Source organism: Brienomyrus brachyistius, chromosome 23 (genome assembly GCF_023856365.1).
Source record: "Brienomyrus brachyistius isolate T26 chromosome 23, BBRACH_0.4, whole genome shotgun sequence".
Lineage (NCBI taxonomy): Eukaryota > Metazoa > Chordata > Actinopteri > Osteoglossiformes > Mormyridae > Brienomyrus > Brienomyrus brachyistius.
In genome coordinates, this window is record NC_064555.1 from 3,771,799 (window position 1) to 3,798,002 (window position 26,204).

Below are 26,204 nucleotides of genomic sequence, written 5' to 3' on the forward strand. Positions count from 1 at the left end.
CCTTGTGTGTCAAAAGAACATTTACGGAATATAACGTGTCGGGTGAAAGAAATTACCATTTCCCCGCTTCCACAAACACCGTGAAACTGATAGTCAAAGTAATCTACGTGATAAAGTTGAATTGTTGTATTAATGCTGTGTTATAGTGATTAAAATAGTTGGTTTTTTCCCCTCAGGAAACCTTTTAACTGAATTAAAAGGCACGAGACTTATTATGATTGCCGTACGCTCTTATTATTATTAACTAATATAGTCTATCAGCATTAGTAATAGCAGTAACAATGTTATCGTTATGGGTGAATGTTTATCAATCACGCTTAAATTAGCACGTTATTAAAATAAATTTACATTGCAATCAAATCCCCCCCCCCCCCGACACGCCGTAAAAGCAATATCTGAGAGCTTGATACATCAGTAGATCTACGGCATGTCACGACAATATAGTTCCAGAATAACACAGGTTGTCAGATACCTTCCTCGGTTTAGGTAATCGTCGGAAGATGTGTTTTATTTAAAATACAGAAAATAAAAGTACTGTGCCAAAGTGGGGTCAAAGGAATGCTTTCCTCTACACCTTGGTGACATTGTACTTCAATGGGCAAGGTAAGTATCGTAAATATTTACAAATGATGGGAAGAGGCAAATGGAAAGGAGGATACGCGGAAACACGTACTTGTTATTATTTGACCAGACATTAATTATAAGTGAGAAATTATGCTCCACTAATTATATTCCAAAACCAAACACTTTTTTTTTCATAGCCGCTAATATTTGGAAGGTGGGCAGGGTATCGATGGAGGGTGTGGAAGGGAAAAAACTGCTGTGTCTCCACTGTTGATGTTTTGAAGGGAGGCCGAATCGCGGAGAGGTAGAGGGGTCTGTGCCGGGGAGCCGAGGCGCTGCTCGCAGGAACGCCGGCCAACCTCTGGGGGTCCCCCACCACCACCCACCTATGTGGGCGACTGGAAAGAAAAAAAGGCAGCACCTGAGCAGTCTCAGTACTTCAAAAACATCAGTAACCAGATGTTTCAGAAGTCCCCCCCCCCTTTTTTTTTAAAAAAAAAAAAAAAAAAAAAAAAACAGCAGTGTTATTTCAACAGCATAGCCTGTCTTCCACGCCTGTAGGTGTTATTGATACTACGGTTTGAGCGCAGGCGAGCCAGTCGCCGCGACTTCACACCACCGCGCTCCGAATCGCTCTCCTTTTCTAACCGCACGTACGCTTTCCCTCGCACCCGGGGGCACGGTCTCTCTCGCCAGGCCCTCAAATAAATAGACGCGTCGTTTTCTGTAATTTCATAAACTGTTATTTTCTTTTTAAATTGACTGTCATATCAGGGATTTTTTTTTGCTCCCCCATTGGAAGGTTTCTGTGTCACCTATACAACGCCCCCCTTTGAAAACGGCTTTATTTAAATTGAACATTATTAGGCCAATAAATCTCACTATTCATTGCCAATCGATTACCAAAGAATGCGGTAGCTGCAGAAATCGTATAGGCCGGTATATATTCAATTTAATGTAAACATTACTTTCTCTTAATGTGTAGTAGGTGCGTTCATCTGATTTGCAGTAGGAGACCAGTTGAACATAATGAAGCGATCACTGCGGTATTGATAAGGGAACTCTACGGGGGATAATATTGTGCAAAATGTAGCTTTGTGACAGACAGATGATTACAGTGTCCCACATAATGAACTCTCCGTTAAGAGCCGTCGCTGCTTATCCTAGAGGGACCATAGACTTATTCCCCCAACGCAGCCGGGAAAACAGAGGTGCAAATTAGAAAAAAGTAAAATTGTGTGGCGCAGCAGTGTACACATTTCGCTGGATGCTGAGCGTATTTTCCTACCTAAGAAATCCAGATGGCCAGGCCGCCGGTGCTCCAGCGTGTGTCATTATTTATATTCATCTGCTCTATTCAATCTTTCTTTATATAACAGGCTGCTTTTATATTAAAATCCCACTGTGGGGTTGCCGCTGTTGTTTTTTCCAGGGATGACGAACTTTACTGAGCCATATTGTAGAATCAGTTTTGCCTTCGTGACTAATCAAGGTTTTATCAGGTTTATTTGTCAGGGGGTGTTTGTATTCTTATAACGAAGCCGCTGAAAGGGATCTGATTTCGTGTAGTTCGCAGAAGACAGCGGTAAATGGTTTAGATGTAAGACATACATCAAACCGCCCCTTCTGTGAGCTTCGTCTTACAGCGCTCCCAGATACATACCTGAGTTAAGGACTGACAGCGTTTAAGTGGAAGAAGCGAGGTGTCAGTTTCACACGCGATTCGACTCTCCTCCTTCCAGAAGAAGCCAATTAATTCCAAAACCTTCGGGAGCTTTCCACCTAATTAACATCTCATTTGAAATGCCGCTGCAAAATACGTAGCGCAGAACAGATAACTTCCCAAAATGCGTTGTTAAAAAACACTTCCGTATAATGCAATTGCATTTTCAGTTTCTTATCCTGACATTACATGACATTATATTATGACAGAAAATGTAAATCATCGTTACCTTACCACAGACTTATAACATCAATTATAATATCCCAGTAAAAGTACAAATGCTATTTTTCTTCCCACAAATCGGGGTTTATATCAAGCTGGCAACAAGTTGAACAGCTACCTTTTATATTAATAGGGTAAAAACGAATCCGATAATTTACTTGTTCTGATGTACAAGCGGCTTGTCATTGACTTTACACCTGCCTATATTCCGAAAAGCACAGCGTATTTTCTTGGAGCTGGTGATAGACCGGCTGCTGTGACAGAGAGCCAGGGAAGCTCACTGGGGGTGTGGGGGAGGCAGGTGAGGAGAGGTGACACAGGTCAGTCTGCTGTTAGTCTAGCTTCCAGGATCTATCGCGCATGGGGTGATCAATGGGTATCCCGTCGACCTAAAGTTCCACACGCACACAGGCACAGCACCCAGTATCTCTCACTGCTATGCCCAGCCACAGTCCAAGAGCCCATTTCAGCTCAGGGCCTTAACACACAAGTCTGCTCCAGAATATTTAGCGTGTACGGATGTCTGTGGGGTGTTAGTCTGAAATGTGCTATTGGTGACTTTTTACTGCATCCAACAGCCACACCAGCAGCACTATGGCAGGCAGACCTTCGCTACAATGAGCCCTGCTGTCAAAGTCACAGCCTGTTAAATGATAAAAAAGGTAGATTAAAAAAAAAAAAAACGTCGAGAAAACGTAGCATGATCACAAAGGCTGAGTCACGCTCTTCTCCAGCTGCGTGTGGCAAAGAGCAAGCAAGCAGAAGCGGCCCGGCTCTGTGAAAATCTACATTTGCACATTCTCAAGTGTACTGAATAAATAGAGATCTTGCTGAAATGCAACAGAAAGGTAAAAAACATGCATGTTCCAGGTTGGTCTATGGCTCCCTAAAGAACAAAATGGCCGTTTAAAATGACTTTTTCTTGGTAAAATATGAGATTGTGAGAGATATGAATTATGCACAGTGACAGTCAAATGGGAAATGCGCCAAACTCATAACTAGATTGCCACCAGGTCACAATCTCCATATCAACATGCACACAGACTGTTGCAGGGACCTGCACCGCTAAGCATCAGAAGCGAATGCAAGCTCCGCAGTGCGAAAGCTTCAGGGCTGTAATACAGACATGGAGGACAAGGTCTGGACTTTCGCACCAAAACGTTCTAAGATCAAATCCCAGGAGTCAAATTACTGCTATTCCCCTAATTGTGGAATAAGAGTACAGCTTGTATTTGTGTAGTAAAGCACTCAGTTGCGTATGTGCTGTATTCATAGACAGGATTTGATGATTAAATAAGAGCACATTCTTGCAGTCAGTGCCCACAAGTGTGTAAGATTCAGCATTTAAGAATTTGCCAGCGGCAGTCGCTGTTTCGTGACCAGGCATCCAAGGGGGACAATGGTCCACTACGGACGCCTGTGAGATTTGCCCCTGACGACGCGATTTGTGGGAAATATCTCTGAAATTCTTAGGCCTGGGTGTCTTTGCACATTTTTCCAAAATCTCCCCAAAGATCAGGAGCAACACCCAGCAAAATCATTTTATGCCATTTGAAAGAAAACGTCAAAGGATCTACTTCTACTGTTTCGGGAGCAGAGGGCAAGCACTGGTATGATCACTGGTCTAATTATAAATTAGCGTCAGACAGCTCTGCCTTTTCATGTTCTAAAGTACGAATTTGAAACTGGGACAGAGGTTACTTTTTATAAGGTGCAAAGTCTTAAAAAAATGTGTCAAATGTGATTTCGACCAAGCATTACTTCCCATTATGCCTCGCAGTGTACCGGTGCCTGAGAATCTAGTCGTCGGCTGAGCCGTAAGGAGAAGGCGTTCTGTGGATACAGTGCTGGCAAAGAATCTTTAATTAATTGTTTTAAGACCGTATCAGCAATATGGGACGTGGTCTGTTTGGAGCGGCTTGGACATAAACTGTCGCCATGCTGGCAGTGGCTGAACCTCGCATATTTCAAATCCCCATATTTCAAATCTTCATGAGACAGGGGAAGAGGCTCACGAAGACAGCATAAAGACACTCATTCTGATATGAATTGGTCTCATTAGTTTTAGTGAGTACCGGCAGGTAAGAACGGTGACTGGAAGACGGTATAAAAACAGGCGCAACACATTTCTTTGCACAGAAATGTGACATTTTATTTTCCACAAAAAATAAAAGACTTTTCTTACTCTTTCTGCCAACCGGAGCCTTGTCATTTTCCTCGAAAAGCACTCAGAAATTATCGATTGAAATGCAACGATTTCCCAGTAACAATGACCAATTTCACCATCACTTCTCACAGAAGCTGGGCAACCAAATTAAGGCTTGAAAATCAGATCTTCAAGAGATCCTTAGAGAAATCCCAGAATCCCCAGTAAAAACCTGCAGTGCAAATAAATCAAAAGCCCCCACTCATCAGGTTGGGGGAGACAACAGCCCAATCAAAAATTCTGTTAATAATGACATGAAATTTGTCTTTATTTGGTATCACAATGGAATATTCTGATGTGTTAAATCTAACCTGGGCCAATTTTCAGTTCTTACCTGCTGGTACCTAGTTTTAATAAAATAAACATCGCCTTTAATGAAAGTGTCTTTATTTTACAATTACACTAAACACAAAAGGCAAACCAGGTGCAGAAAAGAAACGGACTGATCATGGTCATTCAGAGATGACAAAGATTGCGTAGCCCAGCAACATCGGAAGATACCATTTTTTAAGCTATATCCCCTTTTATTTTAGGTACAATAATCGAGTGACAATAATATTCTCCTTTCATGAAAACAGACAGACAGTGTACAAACTGGCACGGAGCTGAGAGGGGCCTCCCGAGCCAAAGGAAAAGCTTTTCCAGTGCAGTATAGTCTCCTCACTCCAAAACCTCAGCGAGTACAGGCGACCACTCTCCATCTCAGAGCGGGACAGGGAGGGGTGGCGTTCCCGTGGGTGACCCCGCCTCCTGGCACTACATGCTGGTGGGCAGTTTCTGTTTCCTGTTCTTTGCTGGGATGCCAGTCTTCTCATACTCCTCCTTCTCTTTAACATATTGCTGTTTGCACTCTTCTTGAAATTCGGGATCCTTGTAGCTGCCGGGACAGAACGAAAACTCCATGAGCTGAAACTGCGTAGATATTTCTAGACAAAACATGAAGTTCAGGGGCTTAACATATGATAACCTGCAATTGAACCTACAGGCTGACTACCCAGATAAAAAGAACTTATGGCGCTTTTCCACTGGCCCACAGGAACCAAGCCGAACCCAAGCTGTACTGCGAAGAAAAAACTAGTTACAACACGGTTCTGATTCGCTTTGGGTTTCCACTGCAGTAGGGTTCAGCTTGGCAACGGCATTGCCAGGTTTGGAGAGTGACAGTGATATGAAACTGAAGCGATGCTTATTTACTGTTCACACGGTTGTACATCATGATGCACTAAGTGCAAAGATCCGCTAGTACATCTGTGACAATTGTCGCGTTATGTTACCATCAAATGCTTGGAAACTTTCAAGTGCTGAGTTACCAGCAAGGCATCAATGCATTACGATGTGCGACACTACTAATAATATATATAATATGACCCTTTTTCTTTTAGATAATGCATGTATAACGAAAACCAATTAGATTGTGGCAACAAAATCAGTTCGGTTTGGTCACACTTTCAGCCCTGCTAGTAGGCAGAGCCGTGTCAGTGTGGATATGGCTTGGGTACAGCTCGCATAATTTAAAATGGAAAACCGTCAGTTCACGGTACAGCTCGGTTTTCCATGGCAGTGGAAGAGTGCCATTAGAAAGATCGTCATGCCACACGTGTCAATGATAGCCCAGAGATCTGATCCCACGCCCTGGGGAGCCTTTGCTCACTGATGGCTCTAATCTGATAACTCGAGGCCCAAACGGCAGGCACAGTATTTCGGCACAGCGCCCCCCGGCTGCCCGTCGACTCACTGCATAGACAGGCACTCCTTGAGCGCTGCGTTCTGCTCCTGACACTTAACCACCATCAGGAAACCACTCTCCTTACAGCAGTGGGTAAAGGCTGAAATGGAAGAGAGAGCGAGGGTTAGGGGTCAAAGGTCAAACATGTACCCAATCTGCTACTGCCCGCATTGTCTGGCACCAGGTCAACGACCAGAGATTTCAGTGCCTGCCCACCGGTTCTCTGATACCTGCATTTTACAAATGTTCAAACTGGGTGCTCATAAAATATGGGAAACCACATTATACCACACTGTTCTACGCGGTCTGAACAAAGCCAACATACAACAAGGCAACACAGGGACGACATCTTGTAATCACAGATCACAAGAACAGAATAGGAGATAAGCCCCACAGGGGGTTTGGGATGCCAGTTGCCCTGGTCCAGAACAGGGAGGTGCTGGTGGCAATGGTGCTGGTGGCTGAGGGGGGAGGGGCGTCATATGACAAAAGCCAACACTGATTGGCTCAAAAGGTCCCAGGCTGTTGGGAGCCGAGCCCTGCACTGAAAAGCATCGTTAGAATGTGACAAAACTGCCTCCGGCTACAGGCCCACATGGCCGATGAATAAGGACAGAGGAGCAGGAACTGAAAAGGGTGGCCGGCCAGGGTACATGCAAGCCCCCTGCTGCTTTAATTACTGCGGCGCGCATCTCCCCATTAATGACACACCTTCGTCCATCAGACGTGGGTCGGCATAAAGCAGGCCGGGAGAAAAGGGGAAAGGGAGGGAAAAAAAGATAAACCCATGTGCTCATTAACAAATGGAAATCAGCCGGTGAAAGATTTCAGTACAATTCACAAAAAAAACGCCACATGTCGGTTTGACTTCCATTTACGGGTCGGTCTCGCTGCCCTTTCCTTTACTGCAGGGCACCTAAGACAGCCCAATGCAAAGTCCTGCAATGCGCGGGAAACGCTAAGAGAAGGATCGTGCCTAACCGACAGCTCTCATCCTCCCGATGAGGCTTTAACAGAGCCTCGATGCTAAAGGGAGACGTCCAGTCTAACGTGGAAATGTGGTGGCGAGGTGCAGGCAGCTGGTCACAGGTCCACAAAACCACACAGGCTCCATTTATTTTTTTTTAGTTCCTACTTCACACCAAAGCTGTTAGGCCGCGCCAAAAAGATATAGTACAAGCAGATAGGCCAACTTCGATGCACTCGGATGTTATCTGTCACAAAAATAGATTTTAATTAGGAGAGTCAGTATGACTAAGCATAGTTAACAATACATACATTTTTTTTTATAAATTTTTTACATTTACTAATAATATATTTAAAAACACTGAGCCTATAGGTTCTTGGAGGAGTGTTGATGCAGAAAACCGTCTTCATTGCTCACAGAGGAAAGTGAGTGTTGGTTTTCTGTACTGGGGGGGGGGGGGGGACAACAAGAACAAGAACCATAACTAATATTGAAAGATGACACAGGGTTTAGCTTATTATTGATTGCATTCATATCATAATTTAGTTAGAAAGGTAGACAGACAGTGAATGACACTGTCCTTCGAAATAGGAGAAGCAAACCCAGTTTGTGGGGAAACAAAGCCCTTACACACCACTGCCTGATGAGGAACGTGGGGAATATTCAATCCGACGGCATATAAGGTGATGGTCCTCATCTCCCTTTCAAATGAATAAAAGGTGAGATCTCCGTATCTCCGCTACGTGCTGGAGCGGCTTGGCCTGTCGGATTACTGCGGAGTTATCAGAGCGAGAGCCGCGGCTCTGGCAGGAGACACATCCCATCCATGCGACTGATCCTAAGCCTGCATGCATCTCCAATCAACCTGATCAAGCGAGACGTGCCGTCCCACAGCCCCCAGAGCGACGTGCCAGGTATCCGCAAAAGGAAGAGCCAACGAGTGAGCTCCACGGACACAATGCCCCCATAATGAGGGCCCTAAACGTGGTCAACACCAAAGACCCCGTTCCTCATACTCGTCAAAGGGCATATTTCACTGGTATATTTTTACTATACTTGAGGAATTAAGAGTTAACTAATTTCCAGCTTACATTACATGAAGCTCATCTGGTGTAGACATTTCTAAATGAAGACCTAACTGGTCCCCCGAAAAAAAAAAACCTGAGAATAACTGATCTATTAGACCTACGATTAAAAAAACATCACAAATACATTCCTCAAGCTGTTCAGATGAAAATGACCAAAATGACTCCGAAACAAAAGGTGTGGAAAGTTCTCCTGTGTTCAGGTGCAGAACCCTCTGCTGAGCGTGGGGGCAAAAAAAGGAAAAAAAAAACAAAACAAAAAATAAAAATGGAGATTAAAAAAAAGCACGTAAAGGCTCCGTTCCACGGCTTCCCCTCACACTCGTCCTGGCTGCTGCGAGTTTTCTGGCTCCGGCTGCAGCAGGTCCTGCTGCGCACGCCCTCTCACTCCGCCCCACCTGCGCCCGCGTGGGGACATGTGGCAGAGAGGGCCATCTCCAAAGCGGCGCGACGAGAACGCGTGAGGCACCCCCATCCCCCCCCCCCCCCCCCGCCCCACCCCCCACAGCCGGGCTCTTTTTAATGAGGCACACAGCGGGAGCTCTGCTGGGGCACGTTAGGAGTGTGAGGAACAGATGAGTTCATTGTTCCGGGGCTACAAGCGCGGCTCGCCCGCTTCAGCCACGCCGGCCCAAACCTGGGGTCTGCAGCACGGGGAGGGACGACCCCCTCACTCGGTCCCGGGCGCCTCCCAGGGACAAGCCTGCTCGGAGGAGGCAGTATCTTGGGGCGATGCGTGGTCGGGGTTCACAACCCAGGCTAACTGGTTATTCGACAGTTATCCCAAATAAACAACCTATGCTGTTCATATAAATTATGGAAGCCCTCAGTTGTGCATTGGCTACATTTATACCGACTTGTACGTTTTAAATCTCTTTTTATAAATACGGGGGCAGCTCTAATAATGCAAAGAACAGAAGTGAACATGCACTGATGCAGCACGGTACACACGTGGCGAACGACAAAAGACAAGCTCGGAACAAAATGGCATGCGAGTATGGGCGACGCTCTGGTGCCCACCTCCCTCCTTGGCATCCATGTTGGCATGCGTTGCCTGCGGACCAGCTTGGAGTCTGCTGCTCCCGGACCTCGGGGGAGCAGCCCGTCCCGAGGCCCGGTCAGCTCGCGGATGGGCGGGGGCCAAGCCCGCGAGTCTGCGCCAGGGTCTCAGTGGGACGCCCCCTTTCTGGGCCCAGCGTGCCGCACGGAGGCTCGGTCAGCGCAAGACGTGTCCATCTGCCCCGCCGCCTCCACCCGTGGATGGCCCACTCCGCTCCGGTATGTAAATGACCAACTGCCACCCACTGAAGACACATGGTTCACCTTCAAGAGGTTAGCCGTTTGGTTCACATCCTTCCCGTTGCCTTTGTCCGTGTCACTAGGTGTGTCTTCCGTGTGGGAAATGTTATTTTACTTGTGGCAGTGAGTTGTGGTCACATTCAGTTGCACTGTGGAGGAGACAGGACCATTCCAAGGGCCCATGAGTGATAGGGGCCCTAAACATTTTTTAAACATAATTGAATTGGTTGGGGGTCCAACATGAAAAGCTTTCATGGGGCCCAAAATCTCTACCAGCACCCTTGGTTGTAATATTTAGTTTCCTCCAGGGTTTTCTTAAACTTAGCAGCACCTCCTGCTCAGGATGTCACAGATGCCTTTGCTCCTCTTGAACTTGGTGCTTCTACCGACAGACAACGGCCAAGTACACCTGGGCAGACTTCCGGCATGTGACCCGTTAAGCATACGAGGCTTGGTTGGAAACTGACACGAGAAGATAAGAAAGAACGATGTTGATCTTCTTTCAGATCCTTCTCTGTCCTCGATACCCACTACTGAAGACCAAACCAGCCTACATTCCAGTCTCAAGCCCCCATTTTGAAATAACTCAATCTAGGAAGCGCGGAGTTCTGGACTTGCCCACCAAAGGAGGGACAGACTTGTATGTATTGCCTGATTAAAACTGCATTACAAATCAAAACAAATATGGCAGATGTGGTGAGGTGGCTCAGTTACTAATGGGTGGATTAGGATGCTGTGCCTGTGATCAGATGGACGTTGGTTCAAATCCCTTACAAGGCCCTTAACTCGCAATTGCTTTAGGAGCTGTCTGAACCTTCTTTGAATAAAAGCACCTGTTAAATAACTGTTTTGTAATCTAACTGGGTGACATAGTATGACCTGACCAAGAGTCCAACGACCTTGGAGGGACCATGAAGTCATTCCTATTACTACTCCTTGGCAACAACTTAAAGCACCAGGTCCAAAAACTCAAAAAAAAAATAAAAAAAATAAAATAAAAAAATACACCTAATGTACATCCACTGGATATTATCCAGCCTCTCTCAACATGTCAACATCCTGTCAGCTGACTGCGTTCAAGTGACACCACTTCTTGAAACCGGTATTGCGGCTCAAGGGTCCGCTAGCTCAAGTCACAAGCCATCTCCTGTCCTGCGACGGAAAACCGAGCAGGCTGTCGGGGAGGCTGGCGTGAGCGTCTGAAATCAGTGCTCACAAACATGTGTGACGATACTGAGAGGTGTGACCAAGACATGACCCTCAAGTTAACACAACACCCCACTGTGACAACAGCAGCCAGAAGCAGGATTTCACATCACAGTACCCGTTACCCGCTTTTACGCACCCGCACGCTATCTGAAAGCAATCAGCGAGTATTATTTATCGGCAATAAAAAGGCAGAAAGAACCACGTGTGTGTGTGTTAACCCAGGCAGGTAAGGAAATGAACAGCAGAGTTGCAGAATTTTAGCTGCCTGACGTCTTTTGTCATTCTCGACCTCCTGTCGGTTGCATTTTATTTGCAGTTCACATGGTTCCAAATGCAGGGACATACGCATGCATGTAACCCAGTATTTTGCCGAAATGAAAATGCATGCGCTTCTCACGGCACTACGATGACTCACGGGCTGACTGATGCAATCGAGACTCGTCGTCACACTGAGTCTTCACTATTCAGCGCAGCATTTCACCTATCCAGGGCAGTCAGAACGAAAAACATACATCATTTGACGATGATTTTGAACCCCCGAGGAATTTTATTTTGCTGTCGATAAAGCAATGGAGGAATGGGGCAATAAATATGCCAAAATATGAAACGTGACAATCACATAAATGTTCATATGTCGCATGGCCTCCTGGACCTGCTTCAGGGCCTACCATGTGTGCACAGGTTTAAAATAAAATTCTTACAATTTAAAACCTAAATAATATTCTCACAGGTCAAATCATGGCCGCATGGCCAATGGGTTACAGCCTACTTTTTGATAAATCACAATAGTAATAGTAACCAAGATCGAAATACATATTAGACACACACCACTGATCCAGTGCATTGCTGTGCTGATCCTGGTGGATCAACAAAACCAGACTAGTAGCCTCACTCATTAGGATCCACTAATGAAAGCTTAAGAAAGTCAGAAAAATTATGCTACAAAAAAAACCCAAAAATGATTATGCCAACAAACAAGTGGTTAGTGTTCAGGCTACCTGGCTTTCAATAGGCTGAAAAGTAATTTAACCCCATGTAAAACACGGTTGGAGATTTTGTAAAAACAACAGCACAGCCTGTGGACATCGCACATCATCGCAGTGTCAGAGGTCAACAGCACAGCAGAATCTGCCATGGGGGGGGAGGGCGATGCCAGGCTGCGACTTCTGGCCGAGAACGCTGCAGGAAGTACTGTTCAGTGTGGAAACTCGTGGTGTGAGGCCAACGCATCTCTGAGCTGCTCGCCGCTGTTGGACGGTGGGACTGGCTTTCTGGTGCTCAGATGGCTTCCACAGGCCAGGACTAAAAGACGGGGTCGGGGGGGGGTGCGCCTTGTTAATAGCAGACAGCCCGTCCAGAATGTGCAGGTCCAGACGCGCACTCGGATGCCCGTTAACGATTTTTCACCGTCATGTGATTATTTCACAGATTTCTCAGGGCCCTCATCTGGACTGCAGGGAATGCAGGTTACAGCTAACAGTAAACACAATCCTATCCTACTTATCATATTAATATCACATTAATATGACAACAGTCATAATTAAAAAAAAATAAAAAATCACAAATTTACACAGCGGTTATCAGAATAAAAAAAGCTGAAAATCTTTATTTGCAAGTAGGTTGTTAAAGCATAAATGATCAAAATTTAAATCGCGTCACTTTAAGCCAAAGGCCATAGCTGTTTATTTACTTAATAACAGAGCTCTAAATTGGTATTTCAGGTACAAATATTAATTATCCCATATAGCCTAATGTATGCCTTCATCTGGTTGAGCACTAATACAAGCCATGCTAGTTTATGTATGGTGCAGTGATGCAGTGTAACCTCGGTACCAATAAAACCCATCGTGTCCAACTGGACATCAGAGAAGTAAGAGCATTTAAGGTTATTTAAGGTTATTCACACTCTAACTTTTCAGACAAAAGCCACATCGGGTACAGAAAGAGCAAACGCTAATATAACTCAACACTAAAGAAAATGTTATGGGATTCTCTTGTGTCGGGGGGAGGGGTTATCAACCAGAGTAATTTGTTTAAATTTTGGAAAACCCAGCTGAGAAAGAAAATGGCAGCAGACGAAAAAAAAAGGGGAAGCCGAACGAAAGCTGTTTGCTGGAGGCAAGGTTCAGTGCTTTGTAGCGGCTAAACGCTTGCAGTCACACTCACAGTGAACGAAGTGAGAGTAACACACAAAGAAAAAAAACGAAAAGAGAAAAAAAAAAAACAAACAACAAACAAACCAAAGGAGCTTGGTCTTGGTGTGGGAGGGTGTAAAGGAGAAGGGGGTTTCCATGCCGTTTGACAGGGTCCTGCACTGCGCGGGCCAAACACAGAAGCCGACCCTGACTCAAAACGGTAATGTCGAAACACGAGACATTCAGCAGGCAGAAACATATTAGTTATATATCCATGCGCATGTCAAAATGAGAAGGGGATTATATTTTTGTGTCATTTACCTATTAACTTCAAAGACACCATCAGCTTGAGTAACATAATACCACCGAGATACATATCTGAATGCAACTACAGACACTAACACAAGGACTACTTAACCAAAAATAAAACTATACAATAAATTCCCTTATGCAATTAATATGCATTGTCAACTAAAACTTATGATGCATCAAGTATAGGAACCCATGATGTTTATTATTATATGCACATTATTGAACCACAACATCAGAGATAAATTGATGGTGTTAATATATTTCTGTAGCTACTAAAACATTACATTAAAGCCCTGTGCTTCCTTCGGTAAACTTTTGTCCATCTGTTAGTCAGACGGCAATCATATGAAAATTCTAACTGCTTTTTAAATACGTTTACCGCATAAAGACCCCTAAACACAAGGCAAATCTTTTTCCTTCTTTAATCCACTATCATGCCGTTGCATGGTGCAATTTCACCTAGATTAATAGGACAAGAAGAATGCACAAGAAGAGAACTATGGAAAGTCATTATTGTTCTTGACTGATCATCGATGATGAAAATAGACTGTGGAGCAGAAGCGCAAAGCCATGAACATGCACAAAGCACACATGGGTTGACTTCTTCCTCCACATGTAAAATCCAACGTGTGAAGGCAAAATAGGACGGAATGAGTTATTGACATTTTGCTGGTGAGTTTGAATTATCAAGTTCCTTGATCTCAACACTCCAGAGAAAACACTCCAGTCTGTTGCCAGGGTACATGTGTGTGTGTGTGTGTGTGTGTGTGTGTGTGTGTGTGTGTGTGTTTGTTCACTTCTTTATCAGTATTATCCCCGACTTGGTGTATATATCACAGCTAATTATAAAAGAAAACAGTCAGAGAAAAAATAATAATAAAGAAAAACAAATTCAAACATAAGGTACAGTCGCCTGGAGAATCGGACTGCAAGGCGAACATAGCAGATAGAGCCCCCAGGCTGGGAGCATGTACGCTCACTTCAGCAAAGCGCATACTCCTGCTCAAGAGCACGAAGTGTGATCGCATGAAACGAGCTAATTAACGCTAACAAATTTGACCAACGGCAGTGACCCGTGTCGAGGCAGTTTAGTCGCTCGGTGCCGAGGCACGGCCATGTGACTCTGTGACAGCCAGCGACGGGCACCATCGCACGTGTCACCCTCAGCAATGGCGATTTAACGCAGCTCACCTTCCTCTGCTTCCCTCCCGCCAACGGGCCTGGACACCTCTCGTTAGCTTGGTTGGCTTATGTTTAGCCATTTGCCCGTGCACATGCCCGGGCATGCAATACCTTGCGGTCACGTCAGCAATCAAAAAGCAAAAATGTGGGAAAACGATGTCGAAACGAAATGATGTTTGTATGTCACATTGTGATCATTTATTTAAAAAAAAATGTTTGGTGATCAGCTATTTAATTCAATATTGGGAACATCTAAAAATATAATTGATAACTCCAAAATAGTGCATCATTAAAAGAGGCAATAAATCAATAAAAACTCACAAACTGGCATTAGATAATAAATGATATGATAATCAATGCAGATAGTGAGATGTTATGTTTAAACAGAAGCTAACCCTGCTAACACAAAGAGCCAGTGCTCAACTTTTTAGCAGCTAAGAGGAATTAAGTCTTGTTTCAACTCAATGAAAGAATGGGTGGTTATCACAAGTAGATCGGCTGCACCATCCAAGGCGTGAACACAGTTGTGAAACCACATTTCTCAAAAGTAAAAATAAAAACGAATTTTAAAAGCTGCCTTTTTCCGTTGTATACAGGCTAATCAGCAAATACTTGTGCTGCAGCATTCCCTGCTTTGCTCTACAGAACGTGCACGATAACAGGCTATGTGTTTTTGCATGCCGATTTAAAAGACTGGCGATATTCAGAAGTGGTGCTTTGGGTTTAAATTCTAATGAGGAATGAAACAGTAGCTGAATATTTATTTCCTGCGTTGCATTAGTTTGGTTTAATTAAAAAGTGGCAGAGGCTCACACTGATTGAGGTGTTAATGACAATTATTTCTGTGAGCCCTCCCAGCATGCAATGGGGCTGCTGTATTGCGGTAAGACTCTCCTCAGAGTGAGAATTTGAAATGTAGGCCTAGCGGGTGACCTTTCCTGCAATTTCTAAACATTTCATCTCCGCATTTTATTCATTTGCTTACTTAAGCAATTATTTTTTTTTGTTTTATTAATTAAGCAGTTATGCAGTGTGTTACAAAAACATGTCAAATTATGTTTTTTATTGCACATTTCGGTGAGTGGAAAGTTAGGGTGTGCAGGTCTGGGTTTTACCAGAATTAAAGGCCGCAAATTAACTTCTGTATTTTACAATTCTGCTTCTGACAACATGTTGCATAATTTAATGACACAGTACAAAATACCTATGGTCAATCAAATGCTAGGATATTTAACGACTTTTAATATCAAAAATAATATCTCAGCTGGAGGTAAGTAGTTAAATCATAAAATGTAAGTAAGTCAAATTCACTCAGATGTTTTATCACTTCGAACACCATCTTTTTTTTTTTTTTTACTGTCTCCACCATTTAACTCAGGAGTCACGCCCATTTGGTCCAAAACTTGCCACCAATACTCTACACAACAGACTCTCAACCATGCACAATTTGTGCAACTCGCAGCTCAATTTATGGGAAGTAAAATATTCACAGCCTGCAAACTCAGGCTATATATGCCATCTCTGGGGCCTTAAGCAAAACGAAGAGACTAAAAAAGAGGGAAATACTGCAAATAACAACTGCACTAGTAAGTCATCCTGGACTCAGTGTACACTGATCAGGTCTTCTCTTGCATATCAATCATCAATCCTGATGTAATTTTTTTCCAAATACATTCAGAAAACCTGACTCATTGCATGCAAGAGATTACATGTTATCTGCGATGCTGTTTCTCCAATGGCTTAATTTGCAGCCACATGACCAGACACAGGTTAAAGAGGTCACACCTGGCAGGTGCTTTGAGTGTGTGTGTGTGTGTGTGTCTGTGTACATACCTTCCACCTTATCCGCACAGCGTTCCCTGGCCTTCTCTCTCATTAGCTTCGGGATGAGCACATCCAGTTCCACGTGGCGCAGTGCTGGCTCCCCTAGAAGAAACAAATGCTTTAAAAGACCAGAAGCAAACCTCCATCGGGTGTCACCGCATTCCAGACAAGGTAAAAAAATAAGAAATAAGAACACTACCAAACTGGGGGAGATGAACAGGAATAAGGTAACACCAAAGCAATGTTCATGTGGTACAAGAACCTCACCTCACACTTCTCCCTTGGCACTACCTTAAACCCCCTAAAGACAGCAAAAGCTGACAGCATGTCTAAACCGTGGGCTGATGTGCGCTCCAATTCCCCTTTTAATCTGTGGGACAGGGCTTCTCTCCTAAAAGCCCCAGTGGGCACTTTTCCATCCACGCATCAATAACTGGCCACAGACAAGCCTCCTGTCTCACAGAAACTCCTGTCCCCAGACACCACTCCCCGGTTTGCGAAAGGCAGCCGGCCCCAGGAGCAATATGCACAGCCTGAAACCCATCTGAGCCATTAAAGGTGCTTGGCCACCTGGAGGATCAGATCAGAACATCCTCTGCCTCCTAAGGAACGCCGCAAAAAAAATGCTAGTTGCACTCAGACCGAAGACTTAAGGAATGTGTACAAATCAGACCGGGATGCCAAACAGCCTGCTACAGCCTGCTTTGCTGCAGTAAAGGCTGGCAATCTGCCGTCATGATCCAAGATGACAGTCAAACACTTAACGGTTTGGGCAAGATTTCAGTTAGTAAGATGTCCATCTACCACCTCGTCTGTGAGAAGAACACCAAGTCTCAGAAAAGGCTAACTTCTAAACACTGCTCAAAGGGGCCTTAAAGTACTCTTTAAAGTTCTCCAAGATTTCTTTAGATCGATGCTACTTTAAACGATGATGCTGGTCATTAAACCGTGTGGGTTTTTCCAACTATGTTCAGCACCATGGTTAAGGTCTACAGAGAAATAAAAAGCTGAGTCTACCATCAGGACTTTACTCATTACAATAAATGCCAGCAACTCCAAAGCATTATCAACCAGTTTTTCAAACCGCTGTTATACAAGATGTTGTTCGGTCAGACAGAAGAAATTAAACATCTACACTAACTTAACTCACGCGATTAACTACAGGTAGCAAACGGCGTAAGTCCGGAAGTCAAAAACCTTTTCTGGGACACATTTTCTCCAAAATGAAATGCGAATATGTTTTCCCCACTACCGACAGGTTTAACATTGACATTCATTTCTAATAACTAATCATCACCACATCCAAAAGCTGCCGGTTTAGGCATTGGGATATCCTGTTACAAGTATTAAGGAGCAGCACCTAATTCCAGGGTACAGTAGATAAGGACCTGCCAGGACTCGAACCTGCATCCTTAAGGTGGTTATAGATCCAGGCTCTTTTTCTCACCACGTTTCACAAATGAACTACGTTCATCTCGAGCTGACCGCGTGATTCTAACGGCACCGGGACACGGGAGGTCATTTGGGACGATAAATCACAATCTTACGCGACCTTGTAAAAAAAGTGTCGCCAAGTGACAGCGGCTGTCCTCCCCGCAAAAGGCGCCATCCAAACATTTTTTAAACGGGAAATTATGAGCGCTTAATGCTAATGGTGACGCCGTCTCACTTAGCAATGTGCGGTGAGGTATTATCGATTTGGAGCGTTAGCGCCATAAAAAACAATAAAAAAGCATGCTTGTCTGTTAGTTACTGCTATCGAACATAAGTACAATCTGTGTGCAAGAAGAAGAATGTAACAGTTTGATGGGATCAGAGAAGAGGTTGACTGAAGCTTAGTAGCTACCTTCCTTCGACGCCTTCATATCTAAGGACATTTCTGCGCCTGGGTAGCGGACGACCTCGGACACGTGACTGAGCCACGCTGATGATTTGCTCATTCGTGATCACGTGAGAACAAATGCCACTATGTCTTATGGGAATGCGAGTTCTAACAAACAAACAATAAACGACAGAAAACTCACATTTTAAATCAAACAATTACCTCAAATTATTTCAATTTTATTGTCTGTTCTGATGGTTATATATATATATATCGAATTAATCAATGGAGAAATAATGATGAAAGCTTCAATATTTTTGAGGACCGTAACTGACGGCAAAAGGAATATTTTGACAAACATACTTGCTTTCTGCTGTTTTAAGATACATTTAAATAACATAGACTTTCCTCATGAACGTTTAATCTGCCTATTTTGGAAGCTTATTTTAAAAATGCATTTTTTATAATGTTTAAAATTCATTATTTACCAGTTTGATTACGGAAAGACGATGTACATAATGTAGTGTCATAGGACCTGTTCATAACATCGAGGCCATGCTTTGATACGCTTTCAGACGGACGTGGAGAGGTCTTCCTGGGGCCAACGTCTAAGCACTTGCAGGTCCCGGGGAGTGCAAAGTGTGAAAGATGTGGTCAGGCTCGAGCACGACTGCGTATCTAATTTAGAGTTTCTCATTTTCAGCTCCAGATTTAAGGGTAAGAAATCGAACCTGTGAGAGGCCCTCAGGCAGAACACGGTGAGGTGTGTGAGAATCCTGATCTCATGGGTCTCTGGAGGGACACCGCTCTTGCAGAAGTTAGGATGTGGGGGAGGGGGGGTGGTACTTGTGTAGCTTCACCCTTGCCCTGCGGAAATCGAAAGATGAGCTCCTCTGTGCTTCTCGAAAGGAAGTTCGCTTCTCCACATGGAAGCCCCAAGGTGGGTTGGGAAGGGAAGTGCTGTCGTTTGTGCTTTGAGACAAAGACTTTGCCAGCTTTTATTAAATACTCAAGATGAATATCACCGATCTGACAGCCTCCCACAGCCCGGTACAATAAGATTCTGAGACTTCTGTCGCTTGACTGAAGCGGAGTTCGTCTGGCATCCATGTCAGACGTCACCTCATGCCCAAGATACAGATGGACAGGCTTCTCTCTAAAATATTGCAATAATAACACCTGTAATACAATGTGGAGATGCAGCTGATGGCAACTGAGACTTAAATTCTCCGTGCCCCTAGGTTAGTAGACCTTACCAGTTGATGTGGTTAGTACTATTGGGCATGACGGAGCCTGTGGGAGAACGGCAACTGTTCCAAACCTACTCTGTCCCCCCCCCCAGGAGGAATGAAAATATACTGTACTGTCAAAGGACAAAACAGCACTTATGGAAGACCAGTGCCCAGCTAAAAGCTCACCATAGGAAGCATACTTCTCTCTGTTTTCCTCTCATTTTACAGGGACAGTTAACATGACAGCACCTGAATTCGCCTTATAAATTCATTGCTTTTTATAACCAAAAAATAAACCCAATGGAAGTCTATCACTGCTAATTTTGAGAATAGCGTATACTGGTGTGACTGGCAAATCCTAGCTTACTTAAGTGCTACATGACACGATTTGATGCATTAACATGTGCACAAAGTGAGGTTTTTGGCTTTTGGGTGAAACTGCCCACCCCCTGATTCGATCTCATTAAGTTTATGGAGATATGCATGATAATTACAGCAATCCATTTAATTTGTTAGCTTTTAATTTAAAAACGTATTAAAGTTGCTTTTAGGTTTAGGTAACTGATAAAACCCTGGGTGACGTACCTTAACCTGCTTTGCTATGTTTGATCCAGCTATTAACATTGAGGAAGGGTTAACCTAATAGAAAATAAGAGAATGATAAATGTCCCACACAGTTCATAGAGCATAGAAGAATATATGATTATGTGGGCCTATGATAAAAAAAAATAATTCAGTTCCAAAAAAAGAAACTTGAGTCATATAAGCACCATCATGAAGCAGGTCATAGTCTTTAGATGCCAAGAGAGAGAACTACTGACAATACCTTGTGTTTTCTCATTTATGCAACTAACTTGTGGTCCTGTTCTGTCCTGCTGCAGATTTTTTTATAGCTTGTAGAATGGTCACAAAATACTGATTCTGAGGAATTATGTAATACATTTTTCAATGCATTAATCACCCCCCGAGCATTGCATGAATTAGTAACATTTCTGAATGACTTAAAAACTAGCATTGTCTTTGCTGTGATTTTTTTTCGGTGTGTTGTTTGGGGTGTGACATGTGCTATGTGCTGTTGTATGCGCCTGTGTGTGTGTATGGTGACACGGTAACAACACTGTCTCAACGGTGGTCCTCCTGACCCCAGAAGAGAACCAGAGTCGCAGCACAGTCAGCTCTGCCTAGAACCACTGGTGGAGAGGTGGCTCAGCTCCACTTCCTGGCCGGGTGGGAGGACCACGCCCACCCCGACCAACGTGCCGACTGCTGTGCCCGCCGCCAAAACTGGGTCTGGCTCTCTGGCAGCGGAGTGGCCCAACACCCGAGGACGGCCGGCACAGCCGAGCGGGCACCTGCCGCATCTCAGGCATGAAGCTGCTCACCCGTCTCTCCCTCTCTCTCTCTCTTTCTCCCTCTCGGTCGCCCCCTCTCTACCTGTCTCGCTGCCCATGCCACAGAGGTCACGTCCTGGGTCCTTCCTGGGCAGCTTATCCTGCGGCTAATTGTCACCTCACAGCGTGACAGGTGACTTTGAGCCTCGCAGGACCTGCATGAATGCGTCCTGACTTGGCACCTTGGCTCGGGCAGACTCTGGACGCTCGTCCCGTCGGCTCTCCGCTCCGGGCCTCCCAGGTGTAGCTTCCAAATCCCCCCCCACCCCACAACATGCTTTTCTGCATAGAGACTTCACCATCTTACCGTTTGCCCATTTATGGAGTCGAATGTTTCACAAATCCGGTTAAGTACCTCTGACAAGGTTTGGGGGTAACCTATTATACTGTCTGGCATTTACCTCGGACTTGAGGGCCTTTTAGTGAGTACTAACCACTTAATTAAGTTGTTACATCATTACCTGAAACCAGTGTTAAGTCGGAATATTAAAACTACTCTTCTTCCAAGCCTCGTTCTAAATTTTGAGTGGATCTGTTTGGTTTCTGGATCACTCAAAGACAGCTCAAGTCAAGTGCGCACGTGAGAGCAAGTGTGTGTTCTTTAATCAGAAATTAATGAACCGGCCCTTCAGGGCGATGAACCGTCTCCCCTCAGGTTAAGTGCCTGCTGTGCTGGGAAACATGGACATGCACCTCCCCACCTCCACCATGCGGAAAAACCACAAAAACCTTTTTTAAACACCAGCAGTGATTAGACAAGAGTGGGTGTGACTGCAGAGGGCTTCCAAGGCCCCTGCACCAGTCAAGCGAAATGCAATAAAGGCAGGTCTATGGGGGGCAGGGGGGAGGATCCCCCCGGCTCAAAAAGTCTGACCCCCGGCAGGACCTGTTACCCCAGTGGCGAGCGGAGGCTGCTGCCAGACACACGAGCCGGCTCGTTCAGTGGACTTAGTGCCTCTTCAGCCGAACCTCGGGGCTGCGCCAAGCACAGGTGCCCAAGGCCAGAGCGGACCATCTGTGGCCAAAGATGACACAGGGCCCCTGTCATCGCACGCTAAGGGGACAGAGTCGCACCACTTCACAGCCCACCCTAAGAAGAGCGTAGGCCTTTCTCCCTCTGTGCATTCTGGCTCCTTAGCCCAAATACAGTAGAATGAAACTCCACCACTTTCTGTCGGTGGTGGATAACGTACAGAATAGATGGGGAACGAATCGGAGCCCATACTGCCGGAAATGGGGGGGGGGGGGCATTACGGTTCACAGATGTCTGCTTGATGCTTCTCAACGGGGCTTCGTTTTCATTCTGGGGGGGCTAGAAAGTAGAAAGTGACCAGTGAACTCATCACGCCTGAGGTCAGGGCCACACTGGAATGTGACAGGACCCCCCTGCACCCCCCCCCACCCCACCTGGGGCACACTAGGGCACAAAGGAGAGCAGTGTGTCCCTGGGGTATGGCCCTCCCACCCCTCAGCACGGCCCCTGTATTTCCCTGTCCCACGTTTTCTTTTCCGACCACGCGGTCCACCTTGAATCCATCTTGGGTCACATGATTACTCTCAGCGCAGAGGAGCCGGGGAGGACAATAGCGCCCTAACAGATGGGTTTTTAGAATGTGGTTAAGGGAAGCAGCGGGAGGTGGCTTCGGGACGACCGGGAGCAGAATGGCCACAGCTCCGGCTGAAATATAGCAAAAATCGCCGCTGCATCCCACCGTCGGCCATCTCTCATCCCCCCTCCCTTCTTTCCCGAATACCGAACATGATCTTACTGCCTTATTGTTTCGCCTTTTTAATGCTAAATGAGGTAGTGGCTTTGTTACCTGTGTACTGCGGGTCTAAGACCTCGCAGCCGGCGCCCACCTAGGCCTCCCCCCCCCCCCCATGCCCCCCACACTTGGGGAAACGCCTCGCCCTCGTTTTCTTTGCTTTCTTTAATTGTCTCCAGATGTCAGCGATCCCTTGCTCTCTCACTTCCCCTGGCAAACGACGCGGCGATAGCAACGTCTGACTGAGATTTATGGGGGAAAAGTATTTTTACATACATTTTCATCATCATTATAACAATGGTCAAAATAACAATATAACAGTAAAATTAAACAATTGATAAGTGATTTTTTTGTTCCCTGCTATTGTGTATACAATAATAAACATATGGAAGATTAAAAACAAAATTAAAGTAATTCTCCTCACGTTGTCTCAAAATACTAAAAAAATAAAATAATAATAATAATAATAATAATAATAATAATAATAATAATAACAGCTGCTCAGAGTTTTGCAAGACTGGATATGATAACTAACTAACTAGTCTAAACTAACTGGTTAAAGGTAGATGAAGGAAATGCAAGAAAACGCATTTAATGGATGGATGGATGGATGGATGATGGATAATACCACTTATCTGATAAATATAAGTAGTCATTCATTCTGAAAACTTCCTTTCGGGATAGTTTAGTGCTAATTGCTGTTTATGAAATTGTTTTCCTAGTTTAAATCTATTTTCCCAGGTGTTCTCTGTGCTCATTCAGATTAGACCGGGAGACACACATGACAAACTTCTGCTAAACTTTGTGCTTGTATATAATTTAAGGTCTGTAGCTTCATATCAGCAGGGCTAGCGGAGCCCACTGCAGCAGAGCAGAGGCAAAGTGAGAGACACACGTGCGAGAACACACACACACACACACACACACACACACACACACACACACACACACAGACACACTCATACACACACTCTCACGACTGCTAGCTGAATAAATCAAATCCGTGTTCTGGGCCTTCGAAGTCTTCACGGTCTCTCACCTTCGCTCGCTGGCATGGGAGCCCTGGAAGCCTTGGGGTCGGCTGGCTCTCAGAGGTCACCCGATCGGGTCCTTTCCGGCCACCCGGCGCTGCTCTCTCACATCCAGGGGAGTGCGAGCTTGTAGCCCTTCCTCTCCTGTGGTACAGATTGCACTCCCAGAAAGCGTCAGGGACCCGTGTGCACTAATTGTTTCCAGGGATGAGGTCCAGGCTCCGCTGTCCTCGCGACGGCCCCCCCGAGGTGTCACCACGGACACCGCGCCACCTCCCCACCCCTTCCCGACCACCCTCGCTCTCCCTTTCTCTCTCCCAGCCCCCTCCCCCCCCCAGCCCAGTCTTACTGCTTTCTTCCACATGAACTTCTCCGCATCCCATTATTGGAGCTTTGATGCTCCTAGTCGCAGCATACGGAATATTCTGGAAATAAAGCACGTATCAGCTGTCATGGTAAAGTGAGCCCCCCTCCCCTCTACACCCTGTGCTCCGCGTTCCGCGTGTGGTTCTGAACGCCGGTCCGTCGGGGTAGGGCTGTCACACCGCGGCCTCGCTAATTGGTACAAATTGGCTGTAAATTGAGAATGAATCAGTATTTAGCAGCGGTCAGAAACGTGGCTAAACAAGCCAAGGCTGACGAGGGCATCCCGCAAAGCCTGGGTCTCACTCGTCGCACTCGAACCTGACACTCGGCGCCGTGACGCAGTTCTGATCCGAGATCAGCCTGCTTTAATCCTTCGGGCTGGTGCCTCGCGCAGGCTGGTGCTGGTATTCCGTTTGCCCAGCCATAGAAAGCCGACAGCGATGATTGAAAGGACCGTAAAACTCTCGACCACGTTTACAGGCACAGAAATCCAGTCACCTAAATTTTAAATCTCACAAAAAATGCAGTGGATCATAGTATAAGTCAATGTTTAAAATATAACACAATGCTTTTGATGCGGACATGGGATCGCATTGCACCTTTTCAACTGAAAGAGACAGTCACAGGATTTGTTGAGCCTGCAGGGAATTTGGGGGGGCTTGTAAGAGGTGGTTGAGACACCTGAAGCAGCCTTCACACTAGAGTACCAGGATACAGCCCCTTACGGGTGGCATGTGAGACCCTCGCAGCAATGGCAAATGGGGGGGGGGCCTCGCATCCACCAGGTGCCATGCGCCCGTCTGCCTTTTGTTTATCTTGGCTGGGCTGCCGATCGCCGGGACGCGCTTCCTCCGAGCTGCCACTGGGCCGCAATCTGGGCTCGCTTCTCAAGCAGCTAAACCCTTTGACACTGTGGTTTTTAATTAAAATTACATTATGATTAATCAGCCGGAAGGGGGCGGGGGGTGGGGGTGGGGGGGGGGGGGGTACTGCACACGCGGGGTGGGTGGGGGCGCGTGAGGCGGGCTTGATTGCAACCTGTGACGGACGCGGCGGCTGCCAAGTCGCTAAAGATGTGCTGGCAGCCATTAGGGGAGCCAGCTTGTCGAACCCTGGGTTGCAGGGCATGTGGGGTGGGGGGGGTGGGGGCGGTTCTGGCTGCAGTGTCGCCCGTACAGGAACCCCGCTGGTGCCCCCCCCCCCCCTGCCCGCTCCAAGCATTCATGGTATTGACTGGGATTCTTTCCCCTTGGCCACCCGTTGTTTGATTGGCTGCTGCTGGGGGGTATGGAGGGTTCCGTGTTCCTCAACAGCTGGACCTGCTACTGGGAGCCAAGGGGTCGGCTGGTGAACAGGTGAACCACAGAGACCCACGAGGCCCCACAGACCTCCCGCTCCGCGTCTGTGTGCTCCAGCCGGAAGAGCAGGCAGCCATGTTCCCCCTGTGTCGCTACAAGACAAAGCGCCTGAGAGGGGAAGTGAGTACCATACCCTATGAAGATGGCTGACCTCAGAGGACCGGTGATGGGTTGGCCGGCCCTTTCCGACAACAACCCAGAGCCTTTCGGCAGCCATACTGCAGTGCCGCGCACTAAAAATAGAACAGAGGGTCTCTCTCTCTCACACACACACACACACACTCACACTCTGACACACACTCACACACAGACACACTCTCACACACACACACACACTGTTAACATAGCAGCCGATCAAGGTAGTGACCGACGTTTCCTGCCCTGACAGGTTAAGTCATCTGAATAGAAAATACTCATCACCTTTCGCTTCATACAACTCGACACCTTCGTCTAAGTTAATCAGAACCTCCTGTCCCCAGGTCGTGGTCTGAAACGCAACAATGACTGACAGGCCCGTACTAAAGCCATTTCTTTAATAACTCTGTTACGTATAAGATCCACATATTGAAAATTAAACAATAATGACTACTAATACTGTACCTAGAAATAGTATTTCTCTTACTTATTCACAAATAATAATTGAAAAAAATGTACAATTATAGTATAGAATTGCTCATCAGTTTCACTGTAATAAAAAAACTACAAGAAACTGTTCAAACCTTGAAAATCGACCATCTTAGTTTTACTTAGTATAGTCAAATTAACTTCAAGCTATTTATGCGAT

General features: G+C 45.7%; 1 protein-coding gene across 2 annotated transcripts; it reads right to left on the bottom strand.

The window, feature by feature from the left end:
• Nucleotides 1-5,085: 5,085 nt before the first annotated feature.
• On the bottom strand, nucleotides 5,086-18,390 carry cmc1 (C-x(9)-C motif containing 1). Of its 2 annotated transcripts, XM_048994114.1 has the most exons (4): nucleotides 18,301-18,390; nucleotides 16,464-16,556; nucleotides 6,451-6,541; nucleotides 5,086-5,592 (listed from the first exon to the last, which is right to left on the bottom strand). In XM_048994114.1, exons 1-4 carry the CDS (start codon nucleotides 18,329-18,331, stop codon nucleotides 5,472-5,474), a joined length of 336 nt encoding a protein of 111 aa, XP_048850071.1. In that variant the 5' UTR covers nucleotides 18,332-18,390; the 3' UTR covers nucleotides 5,086-5,471. The 2 variants fall into 2 exon arrangements, with proteins under 2 accessions (XP_048850071.1, XP_048850070.1); XM_048994113.1 differs by lacking the exon at nucleotides 6,451-6,541.
• Between the last annotated feature and the right edge of the window lie 7,814 nt (nucleotides 18,391-26,204).

Excerpts from the sequence above, each read along its gene's own strand:
- cmc1 (XM_048994113.1), bottom strand. The coding sequence starts at position 18,331 with ATGTCCTTAGATATGAAGGCGTCGAAGGAAG. Across the intron at positions 16,557-18,300 it reads TATGAAGGCGTCGAAGGAAG|GGGAGCCAGCACTGCGCCAC; the intron begins GTAGCTACTAAG and ends TGTTTCTTCTAG. Across the intron at positions 5,593-16,463 it reads CTGTGCGGATAAGGTGGAAG|CTACAAGGATCCCGAATTTC; the intron begins GTATGTACACAG and ends CTGTCCCGGCAG.